The sequence below is a fragment of the Cucumis melo genome, chromosome 2 (assembly GCF_025177605.1).
Source record: "Cucumis melo cultivar AY chromosome 2, USDA_Cmelo_AY_1.0, whole genome shotgun sequence".
NCBI lineage: Eukaryota > Viridiplantae > Streptophyta > Magnoliopsida > Cucurbitales > Cucurbitaceae > Cucumis > Cucumis melo.
This window is the reverse complement of record NC_066858.1, coordinates 1,075,300-1,098,483: the sequence shown is the minus strand read 5'-3', so window position 1 is coordinate 1,098,483 and position 23,184 is coordinate 1,075,300. Positions and strand designations below refer to the sequence as shown.

Sequence of the window (23,184 nt, the reverse complement as noted above, 5' to 3'; positions counted from 1 at the left end):
GAATAGGTTTAGTGTGCTAAAGTAGGAAAAATGTTAAATTACAAATTTATTTTCTATAAATAAGACGACGGGGTTTCAGCACAAAGCGTGTCCATGCAAAAATAACGTTGACAGAAGAAGCTCTATTCACGTTTTTCTTAAAATTTGTCCATGTTTCTCTGTGTCGGCAGGGACCAAAATTCTTGTAATGAAAGGTTGGAATTATTCTAAGTAGAGATTAAATACGAGAGTGTTATCAGACCACAAAACTATTTCTGAGATTTTTTTTTTTTCAAAATAACAAGATCAAGTTTGCAATTTAACATTATCATTACGAATTAATCTAATGGTAAACATGATACATGATCTTAATAAAAGAGCTAAAAAAATCACGAGTTCAATGTATTGTAACCTTTCACTTGAGATTTAATATTTTATAAGTTTTTCTACACTAAAATCTTATCCTCGTAAGAGTTAAACGTAATTGAGTTAAAATTATAACTTAACATATTCTATTGTTTGGTTTGAAAAACCCTAACATATATTTTAGTATTCACTCTCTCCAATATACTCATTCCATGTATCCTCTCCCCCTTTCACATCCCTTTTGTTTCACTCATCATTCCTTCTTTTTTAATTTCTCTCTTTTCAAAGTTTGTTGAACTATTGATTATTGAACATTTTTCTTTTGTTTTATGTGTCCAAAGAGGATGACTTACTTGACTTGTGTGTGTATGTATAATACTAATATATATATCTATATATCATTTGGCCTCAAAAGTCTCCCTATGCTTTCTCTCCATTTTCTACTTTTCTTTTGGCATTCTAATAATTATTGCAATTATTATTGATTGACTTTCATACTTTGAGAAGAAACATATTATATTGAAGATAATATATATTATATATATTCCCACATTTGCAATGTAAGTGTCAAAGTTAATTGAAACAGACATTTTTCCCCTTAGGGTTTGTGAGCTTGTGATGTGAAGAAATTCCTTTTTGTGAGGACAATGAAGCAACCACTAGCAAATGCCACAACTAACTATTCCTAATTATTGAAATTATTATTGATTTGGATTTCACTTTCATATACTTAAGACAGAGCAAACAAATATAATTGACACTCCAATTTGCTATTTTGATGTGAAAGTTAAATGACATTGGAATAGTAATGTTTGTCTCTTCTACATCATTCTAGATATTTTCAAATTTTTGCATCATACTTCTATGTTTTATAAATCTTCATTTTCTAAATTACAAATTTACCGTTGTTGTTATAATGAAGGTTAGATGCGATTTTTTTTTGTCTAAATTTCGACTCAGTAGTTGGTTTATGGGGACGAGAATGATCTACCTTTCTATTCGAAAATTAAGAAAATCAATACTGAGTTTAATTGGTTTGCAATATTTTCCAAAAATAAGTCATGTGGTAAAAAAACATTTGAAATTTCACATAATCATATACCAATAAATTAAAGCAGAAAAAGTCTTAGTGGCAACACATTGAAATTTTCTACAAGTTGCAGAATTCCTAATATGTTGTATTTCTAGCTTCAATTTTTTTTTCTTAGAGGTATTGTAATACAATTTGAGGTTGGAGATTTAAACCGAGACCTCTTGTATTCTCAAGTACATATAGGTGTCAGTTGAGTCAAGTTCATATTGACAATTCTAAATTTCTTTAAAAATTAATAGTAAATTTGTTTGAAGTCTCGTATAGATTATATAATTATATTTTGTTATAATCATATGTATTCTTGCATAACTATATTCTAGAAAATAGTACTTTGGAATTGATCATTTCCAAGAGCCCATTTAATAATTAAAAGGTTGATGTCCATATGCATGAATTTCAATTTGGGAGAGATCGAGGACTCATATTACGGATGAACTTGGATCTGACAAAAAAAAATACTAAGGGTCAACTAATCATCGATCCAATCCTAAATTATACTTAGCATAAATAAAAATCTATCTCATCCAATCCTAAGACTCAAAGATAAACTTCATCTCATTTTTCTTTCTTCATTTTACCGTTCTTCATCTTTGTCTTTGACTCGGATCTTTGTTCTTTTTCTTTTTCTTATCCTCTCTTTTCTAAATTATATATTTAATGTTACCGTCAATGTTGAGCCGTGTGTTTTAAGTTTTTAAAGTCCATTTATATTTTCAAAATATATTTATAAAAAAAAAAAAAAGGAATTTCCAACCAATGAAAGTAGTAATAGACCAACCAAATTAACTTTTTAAAAATTAAAAAAAAAGGTACACATATATATAGATATATATATATAAAAATAGTCTCATCAAACCTTATCTTAGGTCATGTACTTTATTGTTCTTTACATACACAAACAATTACTTTAGAGCTTTCATTATTTGGTGGATATATTCTCAACCACATGTGGATATATTATTATATAAAATTGATTACCTTTAATGAACAAAACTATTTTTTTTTTTTGTTGTGGTTTCATTATGTGATTGGACGATTGGTTGTGAGCTGCCCAAAGGGAACATGAAGGGCATCCCATTGTTTGGCATTACTCTATCAAAATTCAAAACGTGGCATGTGACTAATCTTCTTTCTTATTATCACTTTCCCTTTTGCCCTCCAATCAAATATATATATACACACATACAATATATGTTTAATGTGGAGAGTACTTACACGTGTTAAAAATATAAGGATAATAAGTACCTAATTTTTTTTCGTTAAAAAAAAGGGAAGAAAGAACCTTTTTTTTGGTCATCTTTGGTGTTCTCCCTCGAAAAAATAAATAGGTAAATAAATGGACGATAGATATAGAGTTTCGGAAACTTTAGGATTTGGAAGTGAAAACTAACTTAATTTCTTCTTGAGTTAGAATGATGTATAATTTATAGGAATAGATGACACTTTTATCTACGTAGAGATATAAAATTTGGTTATAAGGGTGAAGGAAGTGATTTGTAAAACAAGAGAAAAACCTACATAGTTATAGTTATGTATAGTATTTGCTACACATGCTATGTTATTTAAATAGATAGGGTGCGAAATCTTTAGGATTTGAGAGTAAAAACTTACCAACCTTGGGGTTATAATGATGTATAATTTATAGGAACAGATGATTGATTATCTTTAATGGTGTTTCGAAGCTATGTTAAAATAATCATATTCTAGCTCATTTGTGTCGGGGCAAGCCTCGTTGGTGATTTTTCTAGGCTTGGTCTCGACCTTGGTCGTAACCAAGCACCTTTCAATAGGCCCTATTTTGGTCCTAAAGTGTCGAACGATTTTTTCCGAATCTAATTTTTTTGGGTCATATTGTTTTTGTTAATATTTTATGTCGATTATGTCAATCAGCACAAAATTAATCACCCGCAACATTAATAATAAAACCCTTCAACCTTATTTATCTGGCAACACACCTAAAAAATTGTGTATAGAGATGTTGCTACGTGAACGTAACTTTGATTTCAAGAATAAAAAAATATATATATCAATTACCATTGAACTAGTTTATTCATGTCAACATATATCTTATCTACATCTCATCTAACTATATTCCCATCTTTAATAAAATATAGAGTTCATTGTTTTCTAGTCTTAATTATCTTTGCATTGATTAACGTTCAAATAAATGAAGCCCTGAAAAGTTTAACGGTACTCTATTAGAGTTTAAAACATAGGAATCTATATAATTAATTGCCCTCTCACACACTCATCAATATAATCGTAGACCTTCCAAGATCATCATTTTTTTTTATTATTCTTTTATGAACAAGATAAGATAAGAGGAATAAGAAAAAAGTTTTAGTACTATCGTAGTACATATATATTATCTTCATTAATTATTTGACACGTTACTACATGATTTATTGTATGAACCATTCACAATTCTTGATAACTGCTTAGGTAACCCACGATCAACGAAAATAATATAGAACTTTTTTCATATATTATTGTACGATGTACTAAAAATTTTCCTCAAATAAAGTTAAAAGTAAATAACTTTGTGAACTTTGTGGGTTTGTGGGATTGGCTTGTTGTCAAAGGTAGAAGACAACCAAGTTCTTTAGTAATGATATATATATATATGTATTGTGATTGGTCCCCTATAGTAACATGGGACACATCTATTAAATTCATGACTTTATAGTTATTTTCTTTGTCCTTTTGCATTATTTATATATAATTCTATAGTGTGACATTATTATTAGTACCTACAACCCACTTTTGTGTTCTTATCAACGTGTCGATATATGTGGTCTTCAACATTCATTATCACTTTTTCAATTATATCAAAAATTGACTTCTCACTATGTAAAACCAAATGCAAAGTTACAAACATCAGTCTACGTGTCGATATATATACATATGTAATCGAAAAATTTTACATCGATATTAATAGACATGTTAATAATGATATTCCATAAGTTAGTTTTGAGAGAAAATAACTTAATATTCCATAAGTTAGTTTTGAGAGAAAATAACTTAATTTTATAACTTTTTATGTTTATAGAAATATTCGTCGAGGTTGATTTTCATTGATCTATTAGTCGTTCATAAAATTGAAGCTTTGGATATTGATGTTGACACCGATTATTTAATCTTTGATGCTAGGTATTTTTGCGTTGAAATATTAGATGGATGAGGATTTGAACCGTATGTAGATATATTTTTTGTCGTTAACATATGTATGTTAATTGAACTATGCTTACTTTGACGTGGATATTGATAATTTCAATTGATGGATGATTTTTTTGGTTTTTTAAATTATAAGCTTATAAACAACCTTTCCACTTATACGTCTTTATGTTATTATTCACCTTAACTAACATGTAGATCCTTTGTTTTTCAACAATACTCCTTAATTATATATGGATTGTTTTTGTTGTTAGAGTATGATATTTTGAGTATCCAAGGATGCCTTATCTTGGAGGCATTTAGAAGAACTTTAGATGAAAGATTCGCAAATGTTGAGGATATTCTTTTTATATATAAAATAATTGCAATGAGTAACACTTTCGATTCTAATAATTAAATGTACAATAGTGCTTTTAAAGGATTGCAAACATAGCAAAGTATAATGGTAATAAACTATCATTGATAGAGTCCTTTTAACAATATTTTGACTTCTTTCAATGGTAATGGTCTATTACTCGTAGATTTCGATAGTTGGACATATATTTTGTTATACTTATAAACATTTTTGCATTTTCCATTATCTACTAATATTTTGGATCTGATTGCTATATTGATAGCTAACCCTATGATATATATATACATATATGGTATTTTATCACTAACTACCATGCTAGATGAAGAGTATTTTTGAATTTTTTTAAGTAGTAGGAATGATAACATTTTGAGAAAAAAACTAAAAACTACAAATGAAACCAGAGGTTTTCATGGGTTGGATTTGACTCAAACAATTTTTAGACATAACTTATTTATTCGGATACTATTCTTCGACTTAAATGACTCTTATTAAATAATAAACTCAATCCAACCCACTCATTAAGCATCTGAATTAGGCTGGTTTGAGTTAGTCAAGTATAGATCACTTATTTAAATTTGTTCTAAAATTATGCAAAATGTTAATCTAGAAGTTACTTTCCAAAATCTAAAAACTAGTTTTAGAATTTTTAGAAATTTGAGAATAAATTATCCAAGAAACACATCAAATAAGTACACATACTAATATCATAAGTAGGAAAAATACGTTTTCAAAACAAATTAATAATAATTTTACGTAGAGAGTTGAATCTATATTTCACTATACCTATAAATCTTTTTGCATTTTACTTTATTTATTAATCTTCTAGGTCTGATTGCTATATTATCAACAACTAACCCTAAAATGAATATGGTATTTTATCACTAATTGGCATTTTACTTTATTTATTAATATTCTAGGTCTGATTGCTATATTATCAACAACTAACCCTAAAATGTATATGGTATTTTATCACTAATTGACATACCAATATTTTTGGTTTTTTTAAAACAATAGGGCAATGATGAAATTTTGAGAAAGAAACCAAAAATTTTCGATTAATGAAACAAGAAGTATTCATGGATTGGTTCTGACTCAAGCAATTTTTAGACCTAACTTAATTGTTCGAGTTGTACTATTCTTCGACTCAAATAACTTTTATTGAATAATAAACTCAACACAGCCCACTCATGAAGCATTTGATTTTTTTTTTTTTTTGAACAGAAAACAATGTGTCAGTAGGTGCACCCGGTCATCTCCACTAGGTGGACACCCCCTTAGCACCATAACGATGAGTCAGTAGGTGCACCCGGACATCTCCATTAGGTGGACACCCCCTTAGCACCTTCATCATTCCCGCTTCATTATATAATCAACAATAACAATAGATAGAAGCATTTGAATTAGATTGGTTTGAGTTAGTCTAAGTCACTTATTTAAATTTCTCCTAAAATTATGAACATTCTCAATTTACGTTATGAACACATATTAGTATCATAAGTAAAAATATTATGTATTTCAAAAAAAATGAATAATAAATTCTTGAACAAACTTTACTCACCGAATTTTCTTTTTTTTTTTAAACCCAACCCAATCCATTGAATTCATCGAGTTTTTCAGAACTAAAATGAAACTTTTAAAAGGTCAGCCAAAAAAAACTTTTTAAACATGAAAAAGAAACATAATCTTGTTAATTAAATAAAGAGAAAACAATATATATCCATCTTTCTCAGTTCTTAGTCCAATTTTCTGAACAAAAAGAAAATGGCTGCATAATTTTTCTACTTGCCATAGTCTCGATACTTCCAATAGTTCATGCATTAACTTCACAAAATAACCTCCACAATCTAAAAGGTGAAACAATATTTCCAAACAAGAACATGAACCCAGAATGACAGAATAAAATATTGTACAACAATAAAAAAACTATTCATTTTTCACTTTATTTTTCTTCTTTTTTTTCTTTTTCATTTTTCTTCGAAGAATGAATAATAATAATAATATTACACAGCATTGGTAAGAACCTGACCACACAAATCACTTGAACTATGAATTTTAGATTTACAAGTATGTACACAGAGAAATCAAAAGGGAGAAGAAAAGAAGTAGGAAACCATGTTATCAGTCCCACCATTGCTACCATCATCAATAAACATATCACTTCTATTTTGTCAGTAGAATTGTAGTTGTTGAATGAACCCAACAACCTCAGTTTTTATCAATTAGGATACGTCGCTCCACACGACGACAACCACCAGACAGTTCTCTCAGCCATTTTAAATCCCAACAGTTGAGTATTGCGGCATATTACTTTACTGACATGCAAAGGAGTGCTATCCTGCAAGACGAATTTGTGGAATAAAATTAAAGAATGATGCTGTCAATACAACTCTATACATAAGTAAACCGAACACAAGAATGATGCTGTCAAGAAAGAAATGTCACAGTTAGAGATTTAACTCAATATCTAAGATACGTAGCTGTTTACATACACATATGCAACTAAAGTATGCACGGCATAGGTATTCATAGTCAAATAACGGAACCTTCAATTTTGAAATATAAACAAACAGGTATAAGTTTTTGCAAGGAACAAAGCTTTCATTGAAAAATCAAAAAGAGATTAATGCTTAAAATAGAATGGAACAGAGAGAGAAAAACCGAGTACAACATAAGTATGGTGGAAAAACAAAGGCATTCCAAATTAAGCATAAATCTTCTTAGAGAAATCAGCAAAAGAAACTTGAAAAACGAAGAGGCATATAAATTTGGTTTCTACCAATTGTGTAATCTATATAGAAACATCACTTCACTTCAATGAACCACAACCATCAACAAGAATCTATTGGAATCTCAAAGCCACCATGAGTGAAATGTCTTCTATTAGGATACAAATCAATTCTCCATTTGGTTATACGCTTGTTAAAAATACTTCTGAGGTACTTTTCAGTCAAACACTTGGGCCAAAAGAACTCTGCATGTTGTGCCTTTGCACTTCACACCTTATACGCTTTCAATTTATTTCAAAAGCACATTTAGGTTACATCCATACCTTTTTCTTTTTTTTGGCTACATCCATAGTACCTTTAATACTGTCACCCTACAGATTATGTGTGTGCATGCGTGTTAAATTCAGTAATTGGTCAACTTAATTCCTTAGTACTGCAGAGCCATTACCCATGGCAACAGGGCAGCAGATTTTGCTTCCACAAGCCATGCTAGAAATAAGAACGTGTATTAAAAAGAATAAATTCACCCAATTTATACCTTCCTCAGAGAAAGCAAATACACCACCAAGCATGTCATCAGTGTCCCCATCTTCCTCAGATTTCTCCCTGTAATGGGGGCTACCACTACTGTCCATGTCGTCGGTTACAGCTTCTGCTGGGTCACGGCAGTTACTACGACCCGTCGCTTTACAATACTCCTCTTGAAAGAATGGTTCATAATCAAATGAGTCACCCATTGGTCCCTCATCAAGAATATTCATACTCAAGTCAGAACGGTTGGAACTTGTATTCGAACCCTCACTGGCCCCTCCACGTTTGGACGACTGAACCGCTTTTAAAATAGTTCTATCAGTGGAGAGCGAGCAACTTGTTACAGTTGATGGGCTGTTAGTAAAATCACTGCCTTCAACTGGGGAAAATCCGATGCTAGATTGTTTAGAGGAAACCGAGGCCCGCTCCTGAAAAGAGTTCTCTTTCATTACTGTTGAGGGCAAAACAGATCCATCCTTTTCTTCCATCTTAATATCGCCCACAGACTTGGCTATGGGTGGATAAGATATACCTGAAAATCAATTTAGAAAATTAGGGGAAATGAGACGCTGGATTATAATGAATTGACGATAAACACACACACAAAGAAAAAAAGAAAAGCTTATAATAACCATCTGAATTTTCCTCCAACCCAGGTGAGTTTAACTTTAAATCTGAAATAGTAACACCTTCTGAATACTTCATTCCAGCACCATGAAAATCTAAACTTGGGCTAGAGCTTCTTGCTCCATCATGGCTCCTGCAAAAGCAACCAACAACTCCAACTTTCAGCCAATGAAGTGCCGTCACAATTTGCTAAATGATATGCAATCGCATGTCATTAAGATAAGCAATTCAGTATCAAGTAAGTGTCAAGGACATATATTGGAAATATTAGTCGGATAGTATCAAGGCCATAGTGGGAAATAGATAGTGGTGCATTGGTGTTATAAATAAGGGGAGTTGGGTGGGTATGCATTATCCACTGTGGAGACTTCAGGAGAGACTTTGAGAGAGATAGCTCTCTCGAAAGCCTATTAATTTTGAAATTTCTTCCTTCATATTACAATCATTTATCTTCGTTGTTTTAATATATATTCTGTGTTTGAATACCTAACAATATTACAGATCTTACTCACATAAATCGTTCTCTTAAAGACTGAAAGAAATATGCACATAAACAGCGAAGGACTACTGAAATAAAAGGACAAATAGATTAAGACATCGGCAGTATCCTCCGAGAGAAGTCAAGCAACAATTAGACATGCAAAGCTTCAAAATAAATCTTTTGCATAACAAAGGTCTCAAGACCCTAATTCATCTTGCACCAACACGCATACTTACCTAAATTGTGAAAGATACCAGAAATTTTATCCGTTGCTACCCTGATAAGGTTGTCACGAGCATACTTGTCCAAGGCGTTGTTTGCCCATGGCCGCATGCCCGAACATACTCCAACCATCTTATCTTTATATTTTGTATTTAGTTTAGCCTATTGCTTTCATTTTGTTGTTGCCGACCTAGGAAGTGAAGATTCGGCATTTTCATATGCAAGCCTGTTAAAGCTAAAATTGTTCAAAATGTACTATAGGGGAGACATAGTAGTTGAATCCTCGACCAAGCCTTGTTGTACTCTTTGCAATCTTAGCTTTATTTACGATTGGCAGTCTTTAATGCTTTCTTTAATGATGTTTTCAATGCTTTTCTTTCTCTCTCACATTTTATAAAACCATTTTCTCTCAAAATGTGAAGGGAGGCTACATTGTACCGCGAATTTGTCTGCAACTTTCGAATTTTATATGGCTGACTTGTTCACCGAGTTAGAACAAGTGGCGCACAATCGCCTGTCCCGTATTTGAAAAGTTGTGATTGTGACACTGTACACGGGATCAGAAATCTTTTTCATTTATTGCTTGAGACACAAGGGAAAGCTACATGAATCTCATAAACATGTATAATGATAGAGCAATGCTTGCAGGATGAGAAGCAGGGATACTGCATGGGACAGGCGATATGACATGGTGACGTGCCAATTTTTTAAAATGTAGGATACCATACGTCAATGATACATTAGTTTTTCTAAATTAATTATTAAAACTAATGTTTTTTTTTAAATAATAAATAATAAAGGAGAAATTTAAATTGTCTTGGTCGACTTTCATCTGAACCATTTACCGTTCTCTCGACCTAAACTATCATCAATGGACGACCGTGAGGCAAAATCATTCCTTCAAGGAAGGGGGTTTGACAAGGAGATCAACTTTCTCCTTTTCCTTTTATTCTTGTCTTGAATTGTCTTAATCATCTTTTATTCTATGAAACTCACAAGCTTCGTGATCAATAATTGCGAGATGAAAATTGAAGGTCAAAAGAACTATCGAGAAGAAGGCAAGACAGAGGTCACAGAGGGTAGCTTCTTATTTGATAGATGGTAAAGATGAAGGAACCAATAGGAATGCAAATGCTATTAGAAAATAATTAGATTTAGAGTATTAAGGACATATAGCAATTAGTTAAAAAGTTTGTTATGGTAGCTTGTTAGAGGGAGTGCAGAAGTGGAAAGGCAAGGCAATATTTCTGGGTCCATTTTGCACTCGGTCGGTCAGCAAGCCCAAAGAGTCAAACCAACCAATCTACACCTGTTCTAAAAAAGGAAAGGTAAGATTGCCCACAACTCGATGTGGAAAAACATGAAACGTGAAAACCATGGGCAAGTTTCCATGGTTTTCACTATATAGGTAATGAATACCCATTTAAAATTATGCCGAATATTATTTATCCAACCCAATCCCTACCCCACCTGTTTCCTTCATTCTTCATCCTTTTAGGATCCTCTTGAAGATTAATGGTATGATTTCATTTTTTTTTTTTGGGAATAAAAGCATAATGGTATGATTTCATTCCTCCTCCGGACAAATGAGTTTTTCTTTTTTTTTTAAACCTCCCCACAAATGAGTTTTCCAAACCTGGCCCTCACTTGATTGCTTCCTCTAATGACGATCCCCACTAAGAATAGCAGCAGACATACGGCAAAATAAAGGAAATGCATTAGAGAATTTTGGAACCTAGAGTGCTCTATCTCTTTTGAGAAGAAAGCTAAATCTATGCTATGAATCGAGAGGGGTCATTGCTGGCTTGATTGTAATTTTTGCTTTTTTGGACCTCACCATGCGTTATTTGTGGATGTCTATTATCTACCGAATCATCACTTTCCCTCCATCTTGAAGACTTTTTTTATCAACATGTGCAGCTGACATATGGAAACAGTTTTTGCTTTTTTTATTGGGTGTTGTGTCTGATGATCTTTGAATCATTGTTTTGTATTTCATCCCATCGTCTTGGTGATGGATGTGTTCCTTGAATCATCAATCTAGCTTTCATCTTCTTGTTTTTACTCACCATTTTGTTGTTCCCCCTCCCGTTGGTTTATGTTGTATCATTTTATTGGGTTTCTCCTTCGTACCTCAGATATTTCATTTATCAACAAATTTGTTTCTTATCACAAAAGGAGACCAATACATATATACACACGCACACATACATATATATACACATGCATACATATACACACTATGTATATATTAATTCTTCAATTCTTTTTTTTTTTAATTTTCACATTTTATCTCCATTTTTCTCTCCCTCCTTCCTCTCCTATTTTCTTTTCTTCTCCTTCTCCCCAGTACCATTATTCATCTCTTTTCATCTTTCGTTTTCTCTACTTTTTTTTTTTCTTTTTCTTTTCTCTTCTAGTTTGTTCTTCCCTTCTTGTTTTCTTTTTCTTCTATTTTATTTTATTTGTTGCTGCTCTTTTGACTTTTGGGTCTCTCCTCCTTTGTTTCTTATTTTTCTTTATTCAGCCAGCACCCTAGAAACATGATACCAAGAAAATTGACCAATGGATCAACAAGTTGATCGATCGACATTACCATGATCAACCAACAAACGTCAATTGACAACAACCAAAATTTTGGCGGTCGGCAACGGTTTGAACCTAAAACTGACACTGGTCGACCGATGATCACCCTAGGATTAGACTCCAAACACGAGAATCTCGTCTCCCAAGCCTAAACTAGAACTCTTCAAGTAAACCTCTGTCATTTCCCTATTGGACCGAACAATGGAAACCAAAGGAAAAAGGACAAACCAAGAAGTTAGAGACCGGATGATTTTTAGACGACGACAAATGATATAAATGAGTATGCATATAATAGCAAAGGGGTTTTTCCCACCCATTGATCTTTCAAAAAAAAATGTTCATTTAGCTTCCCGACAACACAAGGAACAATATAGGAGAAAGAAGGGAGCTCAAGCAAAATATCTTTCCAAAATTTTGCCCCATGCCTTTAACCCCTTTTGCCACCCATTCAAAGGCGTTGGGACCATGCTTAATCGCTCGCAATAACCTAATGCCACAAGGATTAGAGCTCATGAGCAAAATGCTAAAGCCATTTAGCCAAGAGAGTTTTGTTGTGTAAACTAAACTTTTCAAACTCCAACCCCCCAATTTAAAAATGGGTAGTTGCCATTTTCCCTCATCTTTTTCGTCCAATGGTTGGGCAGACTAGTATAATAGCTAATGTTGGGAGAAATAAGGGAGCTCAAGTGAAATATCTTTCCAAAGATTTTGCTGCGTGCCTTTAACCTCTTTTGCCACCCATTCAAAGGGGTTGGGGCCATGCTTACTTGAATTAATCTTATGCCTCAAGCATTCGGGCTCATAAGCAAAGTGCCAATAGTCTTTACTTTATGTTTTGGAAGGACAATTATTGCTCCTTTGCATCAAATTACTATTTTAGATGCTTTTGGATAGTCTTTGGCCTTACTGAATAACATTTATGATCTCCTTGCTTCTAGTTTTGTGAGTCATCCTATCCATGGTGCGAAAAAATTAAATTATTACGGTTTGCGCAACCAAGTCTTCTTTTTCTCTTTTTTTGTCTCTTGGATAAGAAAGGAATGGTCACATCTTCAGAGACATCTCTTTTTACTGATTATAGCCTCGGTACATCAATTGCTAATTGGTGATCCTTTCATGTAATCCACCTTTAGGCGTCCACCTTTTTTATGCTTTTGGGATTTTCTTCCTTCATTCCATTTTACCAATGAAAGACATTTCCCCTCTCAAAATAAACAAATAAATAATTATCCATAACTTCTTTAATTAGTATTCAACAACTCTTTAGTTCACAAAATATCATAACGATCAAGAAAATTTCAACTGCTGGCTACAAGCATAAATATGTCATAGAAAATAAGATGTGAAGCATAAAAAAGAAAATTCTGCCAGCTAATACATGTGATATTAAAATGAAAAGAATATGGCACCAGATATTCAAAGCAACGTAATGAGACTCAATTATCATCACCTATCAAGCCAGTCGGATTGTATTCCACGAAAATGGTCAAAAACTGGAAGCAAGTCCTTCCGCTTTATTTCGACCTCATGAATAGGTACTTTCTCTATCTCAATCTCCCCACTCGTGTGGTTTTTCATGCTACTTTGCTCATTAGAGCCAGGAAAACTCATTGTATAGAAATGAACCTGCAATGAGGAGGAAAGAACACAGACTTAATTGATGCCCGAAAAATAAAGAATTCAAAAGGGCACTATGACCAATACCTTGGATTTCTGCCAGATAGGTATCCGCCCAGAGTTTATCTGCACCTCAGAATTGGATAGATACAAGAGAGAGCGGTCTGGCTTTACCAATTCCTGGTTTTCGACATGATTCTCCTGTATGTAGGATGTATCCTCAGCAGATTCGACAGTTTCTTTTCTCCTGAGAGTAACTGAAGATATGCATTCCTCCCTCTCTGGCCATGCAGCTCTTCGGCAAACATCCCACCATTGAATAGGTTCAACTCTCACTCGCAGTTCCTCATCTTTCATCTGCATTGAAGCATTTGGACTTCTCAAAACAGTTTCACCACATTCTCCCCCCACTGATGGAAGCAGTTTATGCTGAATCACATGGCCGGAAGGAGTATACACCAACAGATGCTCCAAAGTATTTGAACTTAATTGAGGAGATTGCGGATTCTGAGGTATACAACTATGGAAAACAGCAGAAATAGCACCTGATGGGATGGAAACCTTTCCAGATGCAGAAGCAGCAGCCATACTGACAGTACTAAGCCAACCTGAGTTACAATTTTTTATTCTGCTAACCACAGAAAGAGTGACAGGAGGAGGAGGAGGAGGAGAAAAGGATTGCTGGTTTGTGATAAAAGTTGAAGTTGACCACCAAGGGACACATGAAGCTGGTATAAGATTAGGCCCATCAACAAAAGAATTGTGCATTTGAAGAACAGTCTCGCCTCCAAAGGGTGAAAGAGCAAAAATGTGGCAAGTTCCTCGGGATGAAACAATAGCTACCCATTGACTATAGTGGCTAAAACAAATGTCTTGTATTACCTGGATTAAAAGCAGCAATAAAAAGGACCACTCATAAGCACATAAAATATAATGAAAGTAAAAGGTAAGGACATACAGCTGATGTCAGGCCACGATGAAGCTTATAAAGGTGCACGTGGGAGGAGCTCCAATCATAGCTTTGGGTGCCCGATCCGTTTTGAATGCGGGATGGCATAATCCTAAAAATATTAATATTGCTACCGTGTGTTGAGGCAGTGACTAGAAGGGTCCCGCTTGGATCAAAACAAAGAGCAGAAATTGGACTTGAGTGAGCCTTAAATTGTGATATAACAGCTTTGGAGACAAAATCTTTCACAACAACCTGCCAAAAGAGCAGCAATTTGGGGGAAAAACTATCAGAATTGTCTATATTGAATAGTATAAATGCCAACCTCCCAATTTTTCTTTTTTGTACCAAAAAGGATGAAAGAAACAACCGTCATGACAATGAAAGATCCTTTAAGTTTATTAGCTTTCTTGGTTTTTTAGTTTTTTTTGGCTGTCTTGTAGCAAATTTACTCTTTCTTTAAGAGTCTTGCTATCCGTTATCTTACATCCAAGGACATTGGAACATTTTTTGTAATTCCAAGGGCCTGGGAAATCTGCCCGTTTTTCTAATTTCATCATACCAGTGAAACAATAGTTGTTTCGCTCTCAAAAAAGAATGCCGTCGTTCAAATTATAATACTCTAACTGGCCATATGAAGCATATAAGAAGTGGATACCTGAACTCCCTAAAATAAAGGAGACCAAGCCAATGTCAAAAGGTTTTAGTGTCATTCACCGAACAAGATGCACGGCATCCTTTATTCACAAACATTGGTAGGCTTTTGTGAAATATACGTTTCCTTTTTTTTTTCCAACAAAAAACAACTCCACGTTGAAGTAATGAAAAGGGAAAAATTGTTCAAGGGATCCAAATTCCAAAAGTGAGTGGAAATAATAATTAAATAAAAGAACAAGTACTTAGAAATATCATTCTTTTTATATTTTACTGCTTCTAGAAATATCAAAAGAAGATATAATATTTTGATTAATATAACTATTGTGAAAATGTAAATGCAAAAAATTAAAAAGTCCTGAATGAAAAGACTAACCATTCCGGCAGCATCTGTTTCTGTTGAATGTAGCCGACCAACTTTCCGATTTGAATTTGATGATAGTGGAGAGTTGGAACCATCAGGTACATACTCTTGATAGTATTTAGACAACGTTTTATAACCCATGTCACCCAAATTAATTAACCCAGCAGCCAAATGCTTACTAGATTCCATGGCATATCGAGCCACCAAGTTTCCACTGCTAGGTGACGTTGATGGGCTCACCCCAGGAGGTGTAAGACTCTGCGGGCTTAAACGGCCAGTATTTGACTGTAAAGGGTTGTTGGAAGCATAAGCTAACCATCTAGGACCCACGGCCATAGGTCCATAGCCAATATTAACCCCAGATGTTCCTTGGCCTCCCAATTGAGGGACTGGATAAGTGAGAACACTAAATTTACTCTCGAGGGTGAGAGCATCAAAGCAATAAATCTGTAAGCAAAAGGAATAAATGATTTAAAACTTTGGAGATATTTTATATTCATGAGAAACACAATCGTTAAAGTAGTAAAACTATCGGAAGGTGGTCTTAATTTTTTTGTACCCTATCAGAAAATAATCTCTATTTCCTATAAGCCCCTAGAAAATGGTCTTAGTTAACTACAAGAGCTCTGCAATCCATCAATTCGACATTTTGGGGGAAAAGAATATAAAGTATTGAAACAATTGTATGCTGGAGTGTTACGAAGAGGTTAATTATGTTTAATAAAGAAAAAGAGAATGTAATCTTTTCTCGATTATGAATTTAATAATACTCATGAGCAGAATGTAAGCTTACTTGTGATGCAAGACCAACCGCCACAATTTCGGGACTGCATCTTATCATGTAGACAGTTGAGCGAAATCTCAGAACATGAACATAACTGCGAGATTTTAACGAGTAAAACCTAACAGCCATTGGGGAGAGAGCAATGCGATCTGAATGACCATTAGGATATCCATCTCTCACCAACCCATTTCTGCCACTTTGCATCAAACCTGAACTCTGGGACTCATCACATGCAACCACCAAAAGTATAGGATGTGATGCTCCAAAGCCTTGCTGACCATCAGATTTGGCCGGAAGAGGCTGCATCTGCAAGAATGTGACAGGATCATCCCGTCTGGAAACCAGTTCACTGACATTGGGAGCATCTTCAACATCAAGAACTTGAAACCCATTTGTATAGCCAACTAAGAGCACATGTTTTGAGAAGGATGGACTGAGCTCAAGTCTGTCAAATCCAGCCCACAATACCTGTTGGACCACAATTTCGAATTCTTATTAAACTGCGGTACTGTATTGCATCATAAGAAGAACACAAGCAAGGGCTAGAACTACATAAAAGAAATATATTCCACACAAAATAGGCTATGCTGCATTAAAGATCCACCATCATAGAATATCCACTTGCAAAACAATATTTTCCAGTTCCAAGTTGAATTGCATACATAATGATAAAGAAACTAATTCAAGGTGTTATACATATGATAAACGTAAATCCAAGAAGGCACCCAAGAACTTATTTTAAAAAGTTAAGATCCTAATGATAACTCAATAGGATCTCAATCTCAAGTTGACAAAATTCCTCATATTATGTTGCTTCTCTTCTCGGTAGGACTTCTTGTCCTACTTCCCCATAACTCGTGCTTTATCTCTAACAAACAAGGAATCCAATTATGATAATAGAGCATAGAGAACAAATCAAAAAATGTTGAAAATCTTAAGAAGTCCCAAGAATCTAAAGCACTTGCATTTCCGGACAAACAATAGTGTAAGAACACAGTCCATCGTAAAACATCTTTAAAACTCTCATATTTTCCCTAAAAATGGTTTATCGTTTTCAAATCAAACAGACCTACATAAAGCTAAAAAATACACCCTTCCAAATGGTTTTTCTCTATTACTTGCCAACTCCCCCGAAAAAATCCTAGCAAATCCAGTGCACGCATACATTGGAAATATACCAACAAAAAAGAAAAAGAGAGAGAGAACTAAAAACTCAAATTGCTACCACTACCATAACTTAAAATTAAAGTTAAAAAAAAAAAAAAAAAAAAAAAAACCAAAGAAAAGGACAGATCGTAAACCCACTTAGCAACAAACACAAGTCTCTAATGTTTCTATAGTAGAAGTCCAAAAAATTTGAAAACTCGACAGAATCTCTCCAGACCATACAAAATGCAACCACTGCGAAAGAAGTAAAATAATTCCCATACTCACAGAATCCTCAGATAAAATTACCAACTTCCTATATCAAAAACCAGCCACGGCCATATCCATTCAAAAGAGAAAAAGCCAGCCATTAACATTCTACTCAATTTTCGTTTTCTTCGAGATAGATAGGGTCTGAAACCTCGATAAAACCAAATCTACAGAAGCTAAAAACAAGGAGAGACTTGATGAACAAAAATTCCCAATGTTTAATAATCTCTCTAATCCTCCATGATTCAGCACAAAAAAAAATGACGGCACTAAAGAACCCAGCATCATCAACACAGCCTCTAAAAGCCGTAAAAACATAGAAATCACCAAACTTTACCCCAGACCAATCGTCAACACAGCGAAACACAATTTTAGGGGGAAATGCAAAATCACTAGCGCAAGTAACAAATTCCAAAACAAAGTAAAATAGAAAAGTAAGAGGAACCTGGTCCTTATGGTCGTGAGCATCGCCAGAAATAGAGGCAGCGACGGAAGCACTAGCGGAGCGGACACCGGAAGAAGCAGTTTTAATACAGGAAGAAATGAACTTCAAAGAATTAGGGAGAAATCCGTTGGCGGTCTTGTTATTAGTGGTGGTGGCGGTGTTGTTGTTGTTGGCGGTGGTGCTAACCTTAGCGTAGCTCTTCATAATAGAATGGAACGAAAGGGAAGAGGAAGGGGGGGGGGGGGGGGGGGGGGGGGGGGATTACCCGGCCGTGAGTGGAGAAATGGAGGAGGGGGAAGGGGGATCGGGAATCAGCATACGAGAGAGAGGGAGAAGGAGGGGGAGGAGGGGGAGTTGGGCGGGGAGTGAAACGGTGGCGTATAGGGGTTGTGGTGGTGGTGGTTGCGGTGGTGGTGTCGTTTTGGGAGAGTTTGACCTCTGGTTACAGAGACACGGTTCCTTTCTCTTTCTATTGGAAATCTCTTTTCTTTTTTTCTTTTTTTCTTTTTTTCTTTTTTGAATTAAAGTTTTTTTCTTTTTTTCTTTGTTGTTAAATTATTATTATTATTATTATTATTATTATTAAAATTTTGTGTAATTTTGTTTGTTGTGTTGTTAAGATTACAACACTATTGAGTTAGAGATGTGCGTGAAATTACCATTTTCCACGTTCTGCCTCCAGGGCATTTTTGGAATTTCCCCTTTTGTCTTGGTTTTTCTGTTTCTTTTCTTTTCCTTTTTTATGATATACAATGGAAGCAATACATGTATGTATGTATGTATGTATGTTAATATATATAAAAAAAAGTAGGAAATATTTCCTGCACACAACTTGATCAGAATCCCGCCCCGTGGACATCTCTAAGGAGTGTCCAAGGAACGGAAACTTGGACTACCCAGCTCAAATTATAATTATTAGATTAGGTTAGTTTTACTTTTCAATTGGTTTGGTTGAATTTTTTTTATATTTTTTCCGGTTGAGTTACACTAGGTTGGTTTTTAAGAATTCAAGTTTGACCTAATTTAATTGATATTTTTAAATTTTTATGTTTTCACATTGAGTTGGGTGTTGGTCATCTGGGGTACCAAATTTGAATTTTTTGATTTAAAAAAAATCTAATCTGTCACTAATTTTTGCGTCCAAAAAATTCTTTCAACCCAACCCAACTCAATCTATGTATACCCCCACGATATACTAACATGAAAGTTTTAACTCAGATCATACAATAAAATCTTAGTATTATATAATCGTATGAAACAGTAAATGTCAACATCTGTGAATTATATGATTTTCTGATCCATGAAAACGGTCTCCAAGGGATTGATCTTCTCTAATAATTCCTAAACTAAGAAACCTAATGATAAATTCTAAAGGTTTTACCTTTATATATAGCCAAATCCTACAAGATATTTAACTAGAAAATTATATTTTGATTTTTTTAAGAATGGTGGAAAATCAAACTTCTAATTTCGACGTTAATAATATATATTGCTTTATGTCAATTGAGCTATGCTCATTAGTTTATGTGTTGGGTTTTTATTTTATTAATCGATAGTCAATTTAAGCATTGTTTAACAAATAAGGCATATAGTTTATTTCCAAATGAAAATATGTTCGTGTGTACATCAATTACATTTTATATAAATATGTTTTAGGTTAAATTGTAACTTTGGTCCATGAGGTGCAGAGAAAGTTGAAATCTAGTCTCTTAGTTAGAATTTAATCATTATGATTTATAAAACGTCTTCGTAAGTAGTCCATGTGGAAAAAATGTTCATGACCATATAAACTAGATCATAATTTTCTCCAAACCATAAGAACTAAATTTGTAATTTAGTCTAAATTCTATAATTTATTGAATGCCATTTTAAAGATTTTTGGAGTAAGAATTTATTAGAATATTAACATTGCAACACTTAGGTTAAATTTGTAACACGTAATGTGTTAGCAGTGTATACTATTTGTAAATTTTGCGGGATGAAATTACAACTAGTTTCGTTTCTAAGTCGTTTTCTTTTAGATGGTTTTTAAATTTTGAAATTTATGTTTTTTTATACTATTACTATAATGTACGTATATTGAACAAAATACTTGAATTTTTAGTCAAATTTTAAAATAAACAAATTCTTGAAAACCACGTCTCAATAAAGATTTTGTCTTTTGTTTTTTATTTTGAAATTTATGCTTGAACGCAATTTCTCTATTATGGATTTTACTTATCCAAAAGAAACGTTTGAATTTCTAATCAAATTGTAGAAGTAAAAACAAATATTTTGAAAACTTGATTTCATTTTTGAAAACATAGTAAAAAAAATCGTGTCTCCACCCAAAATTCTACTAAATACATACTCATCGTATAATTAATCCTAAACGACTATATAAAAATATACAAACAATAGAATATGAAAATCTGTTCATGTGAACGGAAACTACAACTACCCACTTGTTTCGAACATTTTTATCTAACATTGGGTTGGTTAAAAAAAACCTCTAGTTTCTATGTCGTCGTTAATATAATTTTTTACTAATTTAGTCTAATTTTAACTTTAATAAGTAATAGTTTAGAATTTTTTTTTAGTTCAACAACATATAATGATAGAATCAATATTCGAGCTTTTAACTTCTTAATTAAGGGAAAAAAACGTATAACCTATAGGTTGTGTGTTGATCAAGTTGGCATTAAAACTCAAAACATTAATGTAGCTTCTAAGTTTCTAAGTTAGGGATACATTTGAGATTAGGCAGTATTTAATTAGATGTTTTTATTAAATGAATTTTATAAGCCTACGTTTGGGAGTAGTAATTAAGTTTCAACATTTTAAGTTTTGTGTGATTTACAAAATTAGTTGACAAGTTTTGTTATTATTGACATTTTAATTTCCGAGGAAAAAAACAATTTGAATCGTTGTGAATCTCAAACTACGTAACGCTTGTCAAACATAATTAAGTTCTAATATAACGTGGAATAAGTTCTACCACAACTTGTAAATAATGAAATCGTGGTATAAGAGTTGGTAATCGAAACTTCTTCACTGTTATCGAAGTTAAGTTGTTACGATGCAGTTTTAGTTAGATATTCTTAATGTTGACTCGCACAAAACTAACTCATAGCTTTGATATTGATTTAGATTCCCTCCTTAATAGGAGATCTCATCACTCCCAATATTATTGCCTTGGACTAAGTCGAGTTTTTGAGATCCCCTTCAACTAAGACGACACACATTTAGTCAATAGACTGTTTCAAGAACTCGTGTCATTTATCGCTTTCAAATACATAAACATACAATCTATATGACTCCTTGCTTCCAACCTTTTGTACGGGGTTTACATCAGAGAGATTGCTTTATATTAAACGATAAATGCAACCCTACAAACATGAAAACATCAATTTGATATATGTTTAGAAAACTGTCATCGAAAACCTTTTTTCGGTTACTTGCTTGCCCTAACCATATATACCAACATACTTCTTAGGAAAAGATTTACGATAAAACAATCCTCAAATCACATAAAATCCACACCAAAGTAGGAACGATTATTTTTCAAATTTGAAACGACATAACCGAAGAGATAACGCGAGAAACAATTTGCCGAATTAAAAAAAAGTTATAATCAACCAAAACTGCAGTAACAAATACAAACTTAAACTTTCTATACATCAAATTCAAATCTAAAGAACGTTCTCTATATTAATGTAATGAAAAATTGTAAAGTCAAAATTGATTGGTACAACAACATAATGTGTTAGGTCTAATACTTTTATTTTTTTATTTTAGATTGATTTAATATTATAATAGATTTACAAGGTAATTACTTAATTAGAGTTAAGCTGTCATATCAAATTTGAACACAAAATATCAAAATTCCAACATTCCTTTTGAGTTTTGTATAATAATTAATAATCCAACATAAAAATGGAAAAATCAACATATTAAATGAGGTTAATTATAATGTTAATTTCAAAATGGTTAGTTGTCAAAAACTTTTAAGTGGTTGATTATCACAAAAAAAAAAAAAATTAATTAATTAATTAATTTTAGTTGTTTATTATTATCACAAAAGATCAAGAGAGTGGTTCAAATTAAACAATATTTTCAATCACAACAAATTCTGTCAAAGTCTAATGTAGGTTTTAGGATACATTTATTATTGGACTAGACATCCTACTATAAAACAAATAAAAAAAAATATCTACATTTGTAAAATTTCTTTCCCAAAGAAAAGAAATGCAAGCATAGAATAATTATGTACATAGAAGATTTTTTTGTTTGAATATAAAACTTGTGGATTTTAGGCCAAATGTTAACGCTCGCTCGTTAGCACAAAATTGTTCTATCGACATCGAAAAATGTTGGATCCTCTCCCTTTACATCTTAAAAGAAAGAGGAGTCGGTTTAAAATAGTAAGTTATAAAATTAGTCTATTTCTTGATTTCAAATCGTAAGTTAAAGAGATTAAAAATTAGTTTATAAGGGTTGTGGAAACCTAATTTTAACTTCTGTCAACATCTCCATATTTACATGTATTCATAAGTTCAACATCAACGTCAAAAGTGAATCGACATTCTCATCATATCATATAAAAAAACGTACAAAATAAATAATATATACTTGATGTAAATCTAAAATAAATAATATAAAACAATTAGTTGACAACGTTTACTTTTCTTTTAAAAGAAATATACACGGTAACAGTTTACTTATTAATTTAAATAATTTTTTTTTATCTTTTTTAATAATTTTCTCAGAAATACATCTCAATATCGACATTTTATCAATATTTCTACAAACAATTTAGCAAAAGTAAAACTTCAA

General features: G+C 32.8%; 1 protein-coding gene across 2 annotated transcripts; it reads right to left on the bottom strand.

The window, feature by feature from the left end:
• Window positions 1-6,882: 6,882 nt before the first annotated feature.
• LOC103492207 (autophagy-related protein 18h) lies at window positions 6,883-18,873 on the bottom strand. 2 transcript variants are annotated; one of them, XM_008452487.3, is made up of 9 exons: window positions 18,370-18,873; window positions 16,518-16,976; window positions 15,737-16,171; window positions 14,716-14,961; window positions 13,845-14,639; window positions 13,591-13,766; window positions 8,914-8,984; window positions 8,232-8,756; window positions 6,883-7,302 (listed from the first exon to the last, which is right to left on the bottom strand). In XM_008452487.3, the coding sequence occupies exons 1-9, from the start codon at window positions 18,571-18,573 to the stop codon at window positions 7,298-7,300; spliced, it is 2,916 nt and encodes a 971-aa protein (XP_008450709.1). In that variant the 5' UTR covers window positions 18,574-18,873; the 3' UTR covers window positions 6,883-7,297. The 2 variants fall into 2 exon arrangements, with proteins under 2 accessions (XP_008450709.1, XP_008450707.1); XM_008452485.3 differs by having other exon boundaries at window positions 8,857-8,984; window positions 18,370-18,872.
• Window positions 18,874-23,184: the final 4,311 nt, after the last annotated feature.

Excerpts from the sequence above, each read along its gene's own strand:
- LOC103492207 (XM_008452485.3), bottom strand. The coding sequence starts at position 18,573 with ATGAAGAGCTACGCTAAGGTTAGCACCACCGCCAACAACAACAACACC. Across the intron at positions 14,640-14,715 it reads ATCGTGGCCTGACATCAGCT|GTAATACAAGACATTTGTTT; the intron begins GTATGTCCTTAC and ends CTTTTAATCCAG. Across the intron at positions 13,767-13,844 it reads CTATCTGGCAGAAATCCAAG|GTTCATTTCTATACAATGAG; the intron begins GTATTGGTCATA and ends TCCTCATTGCAG.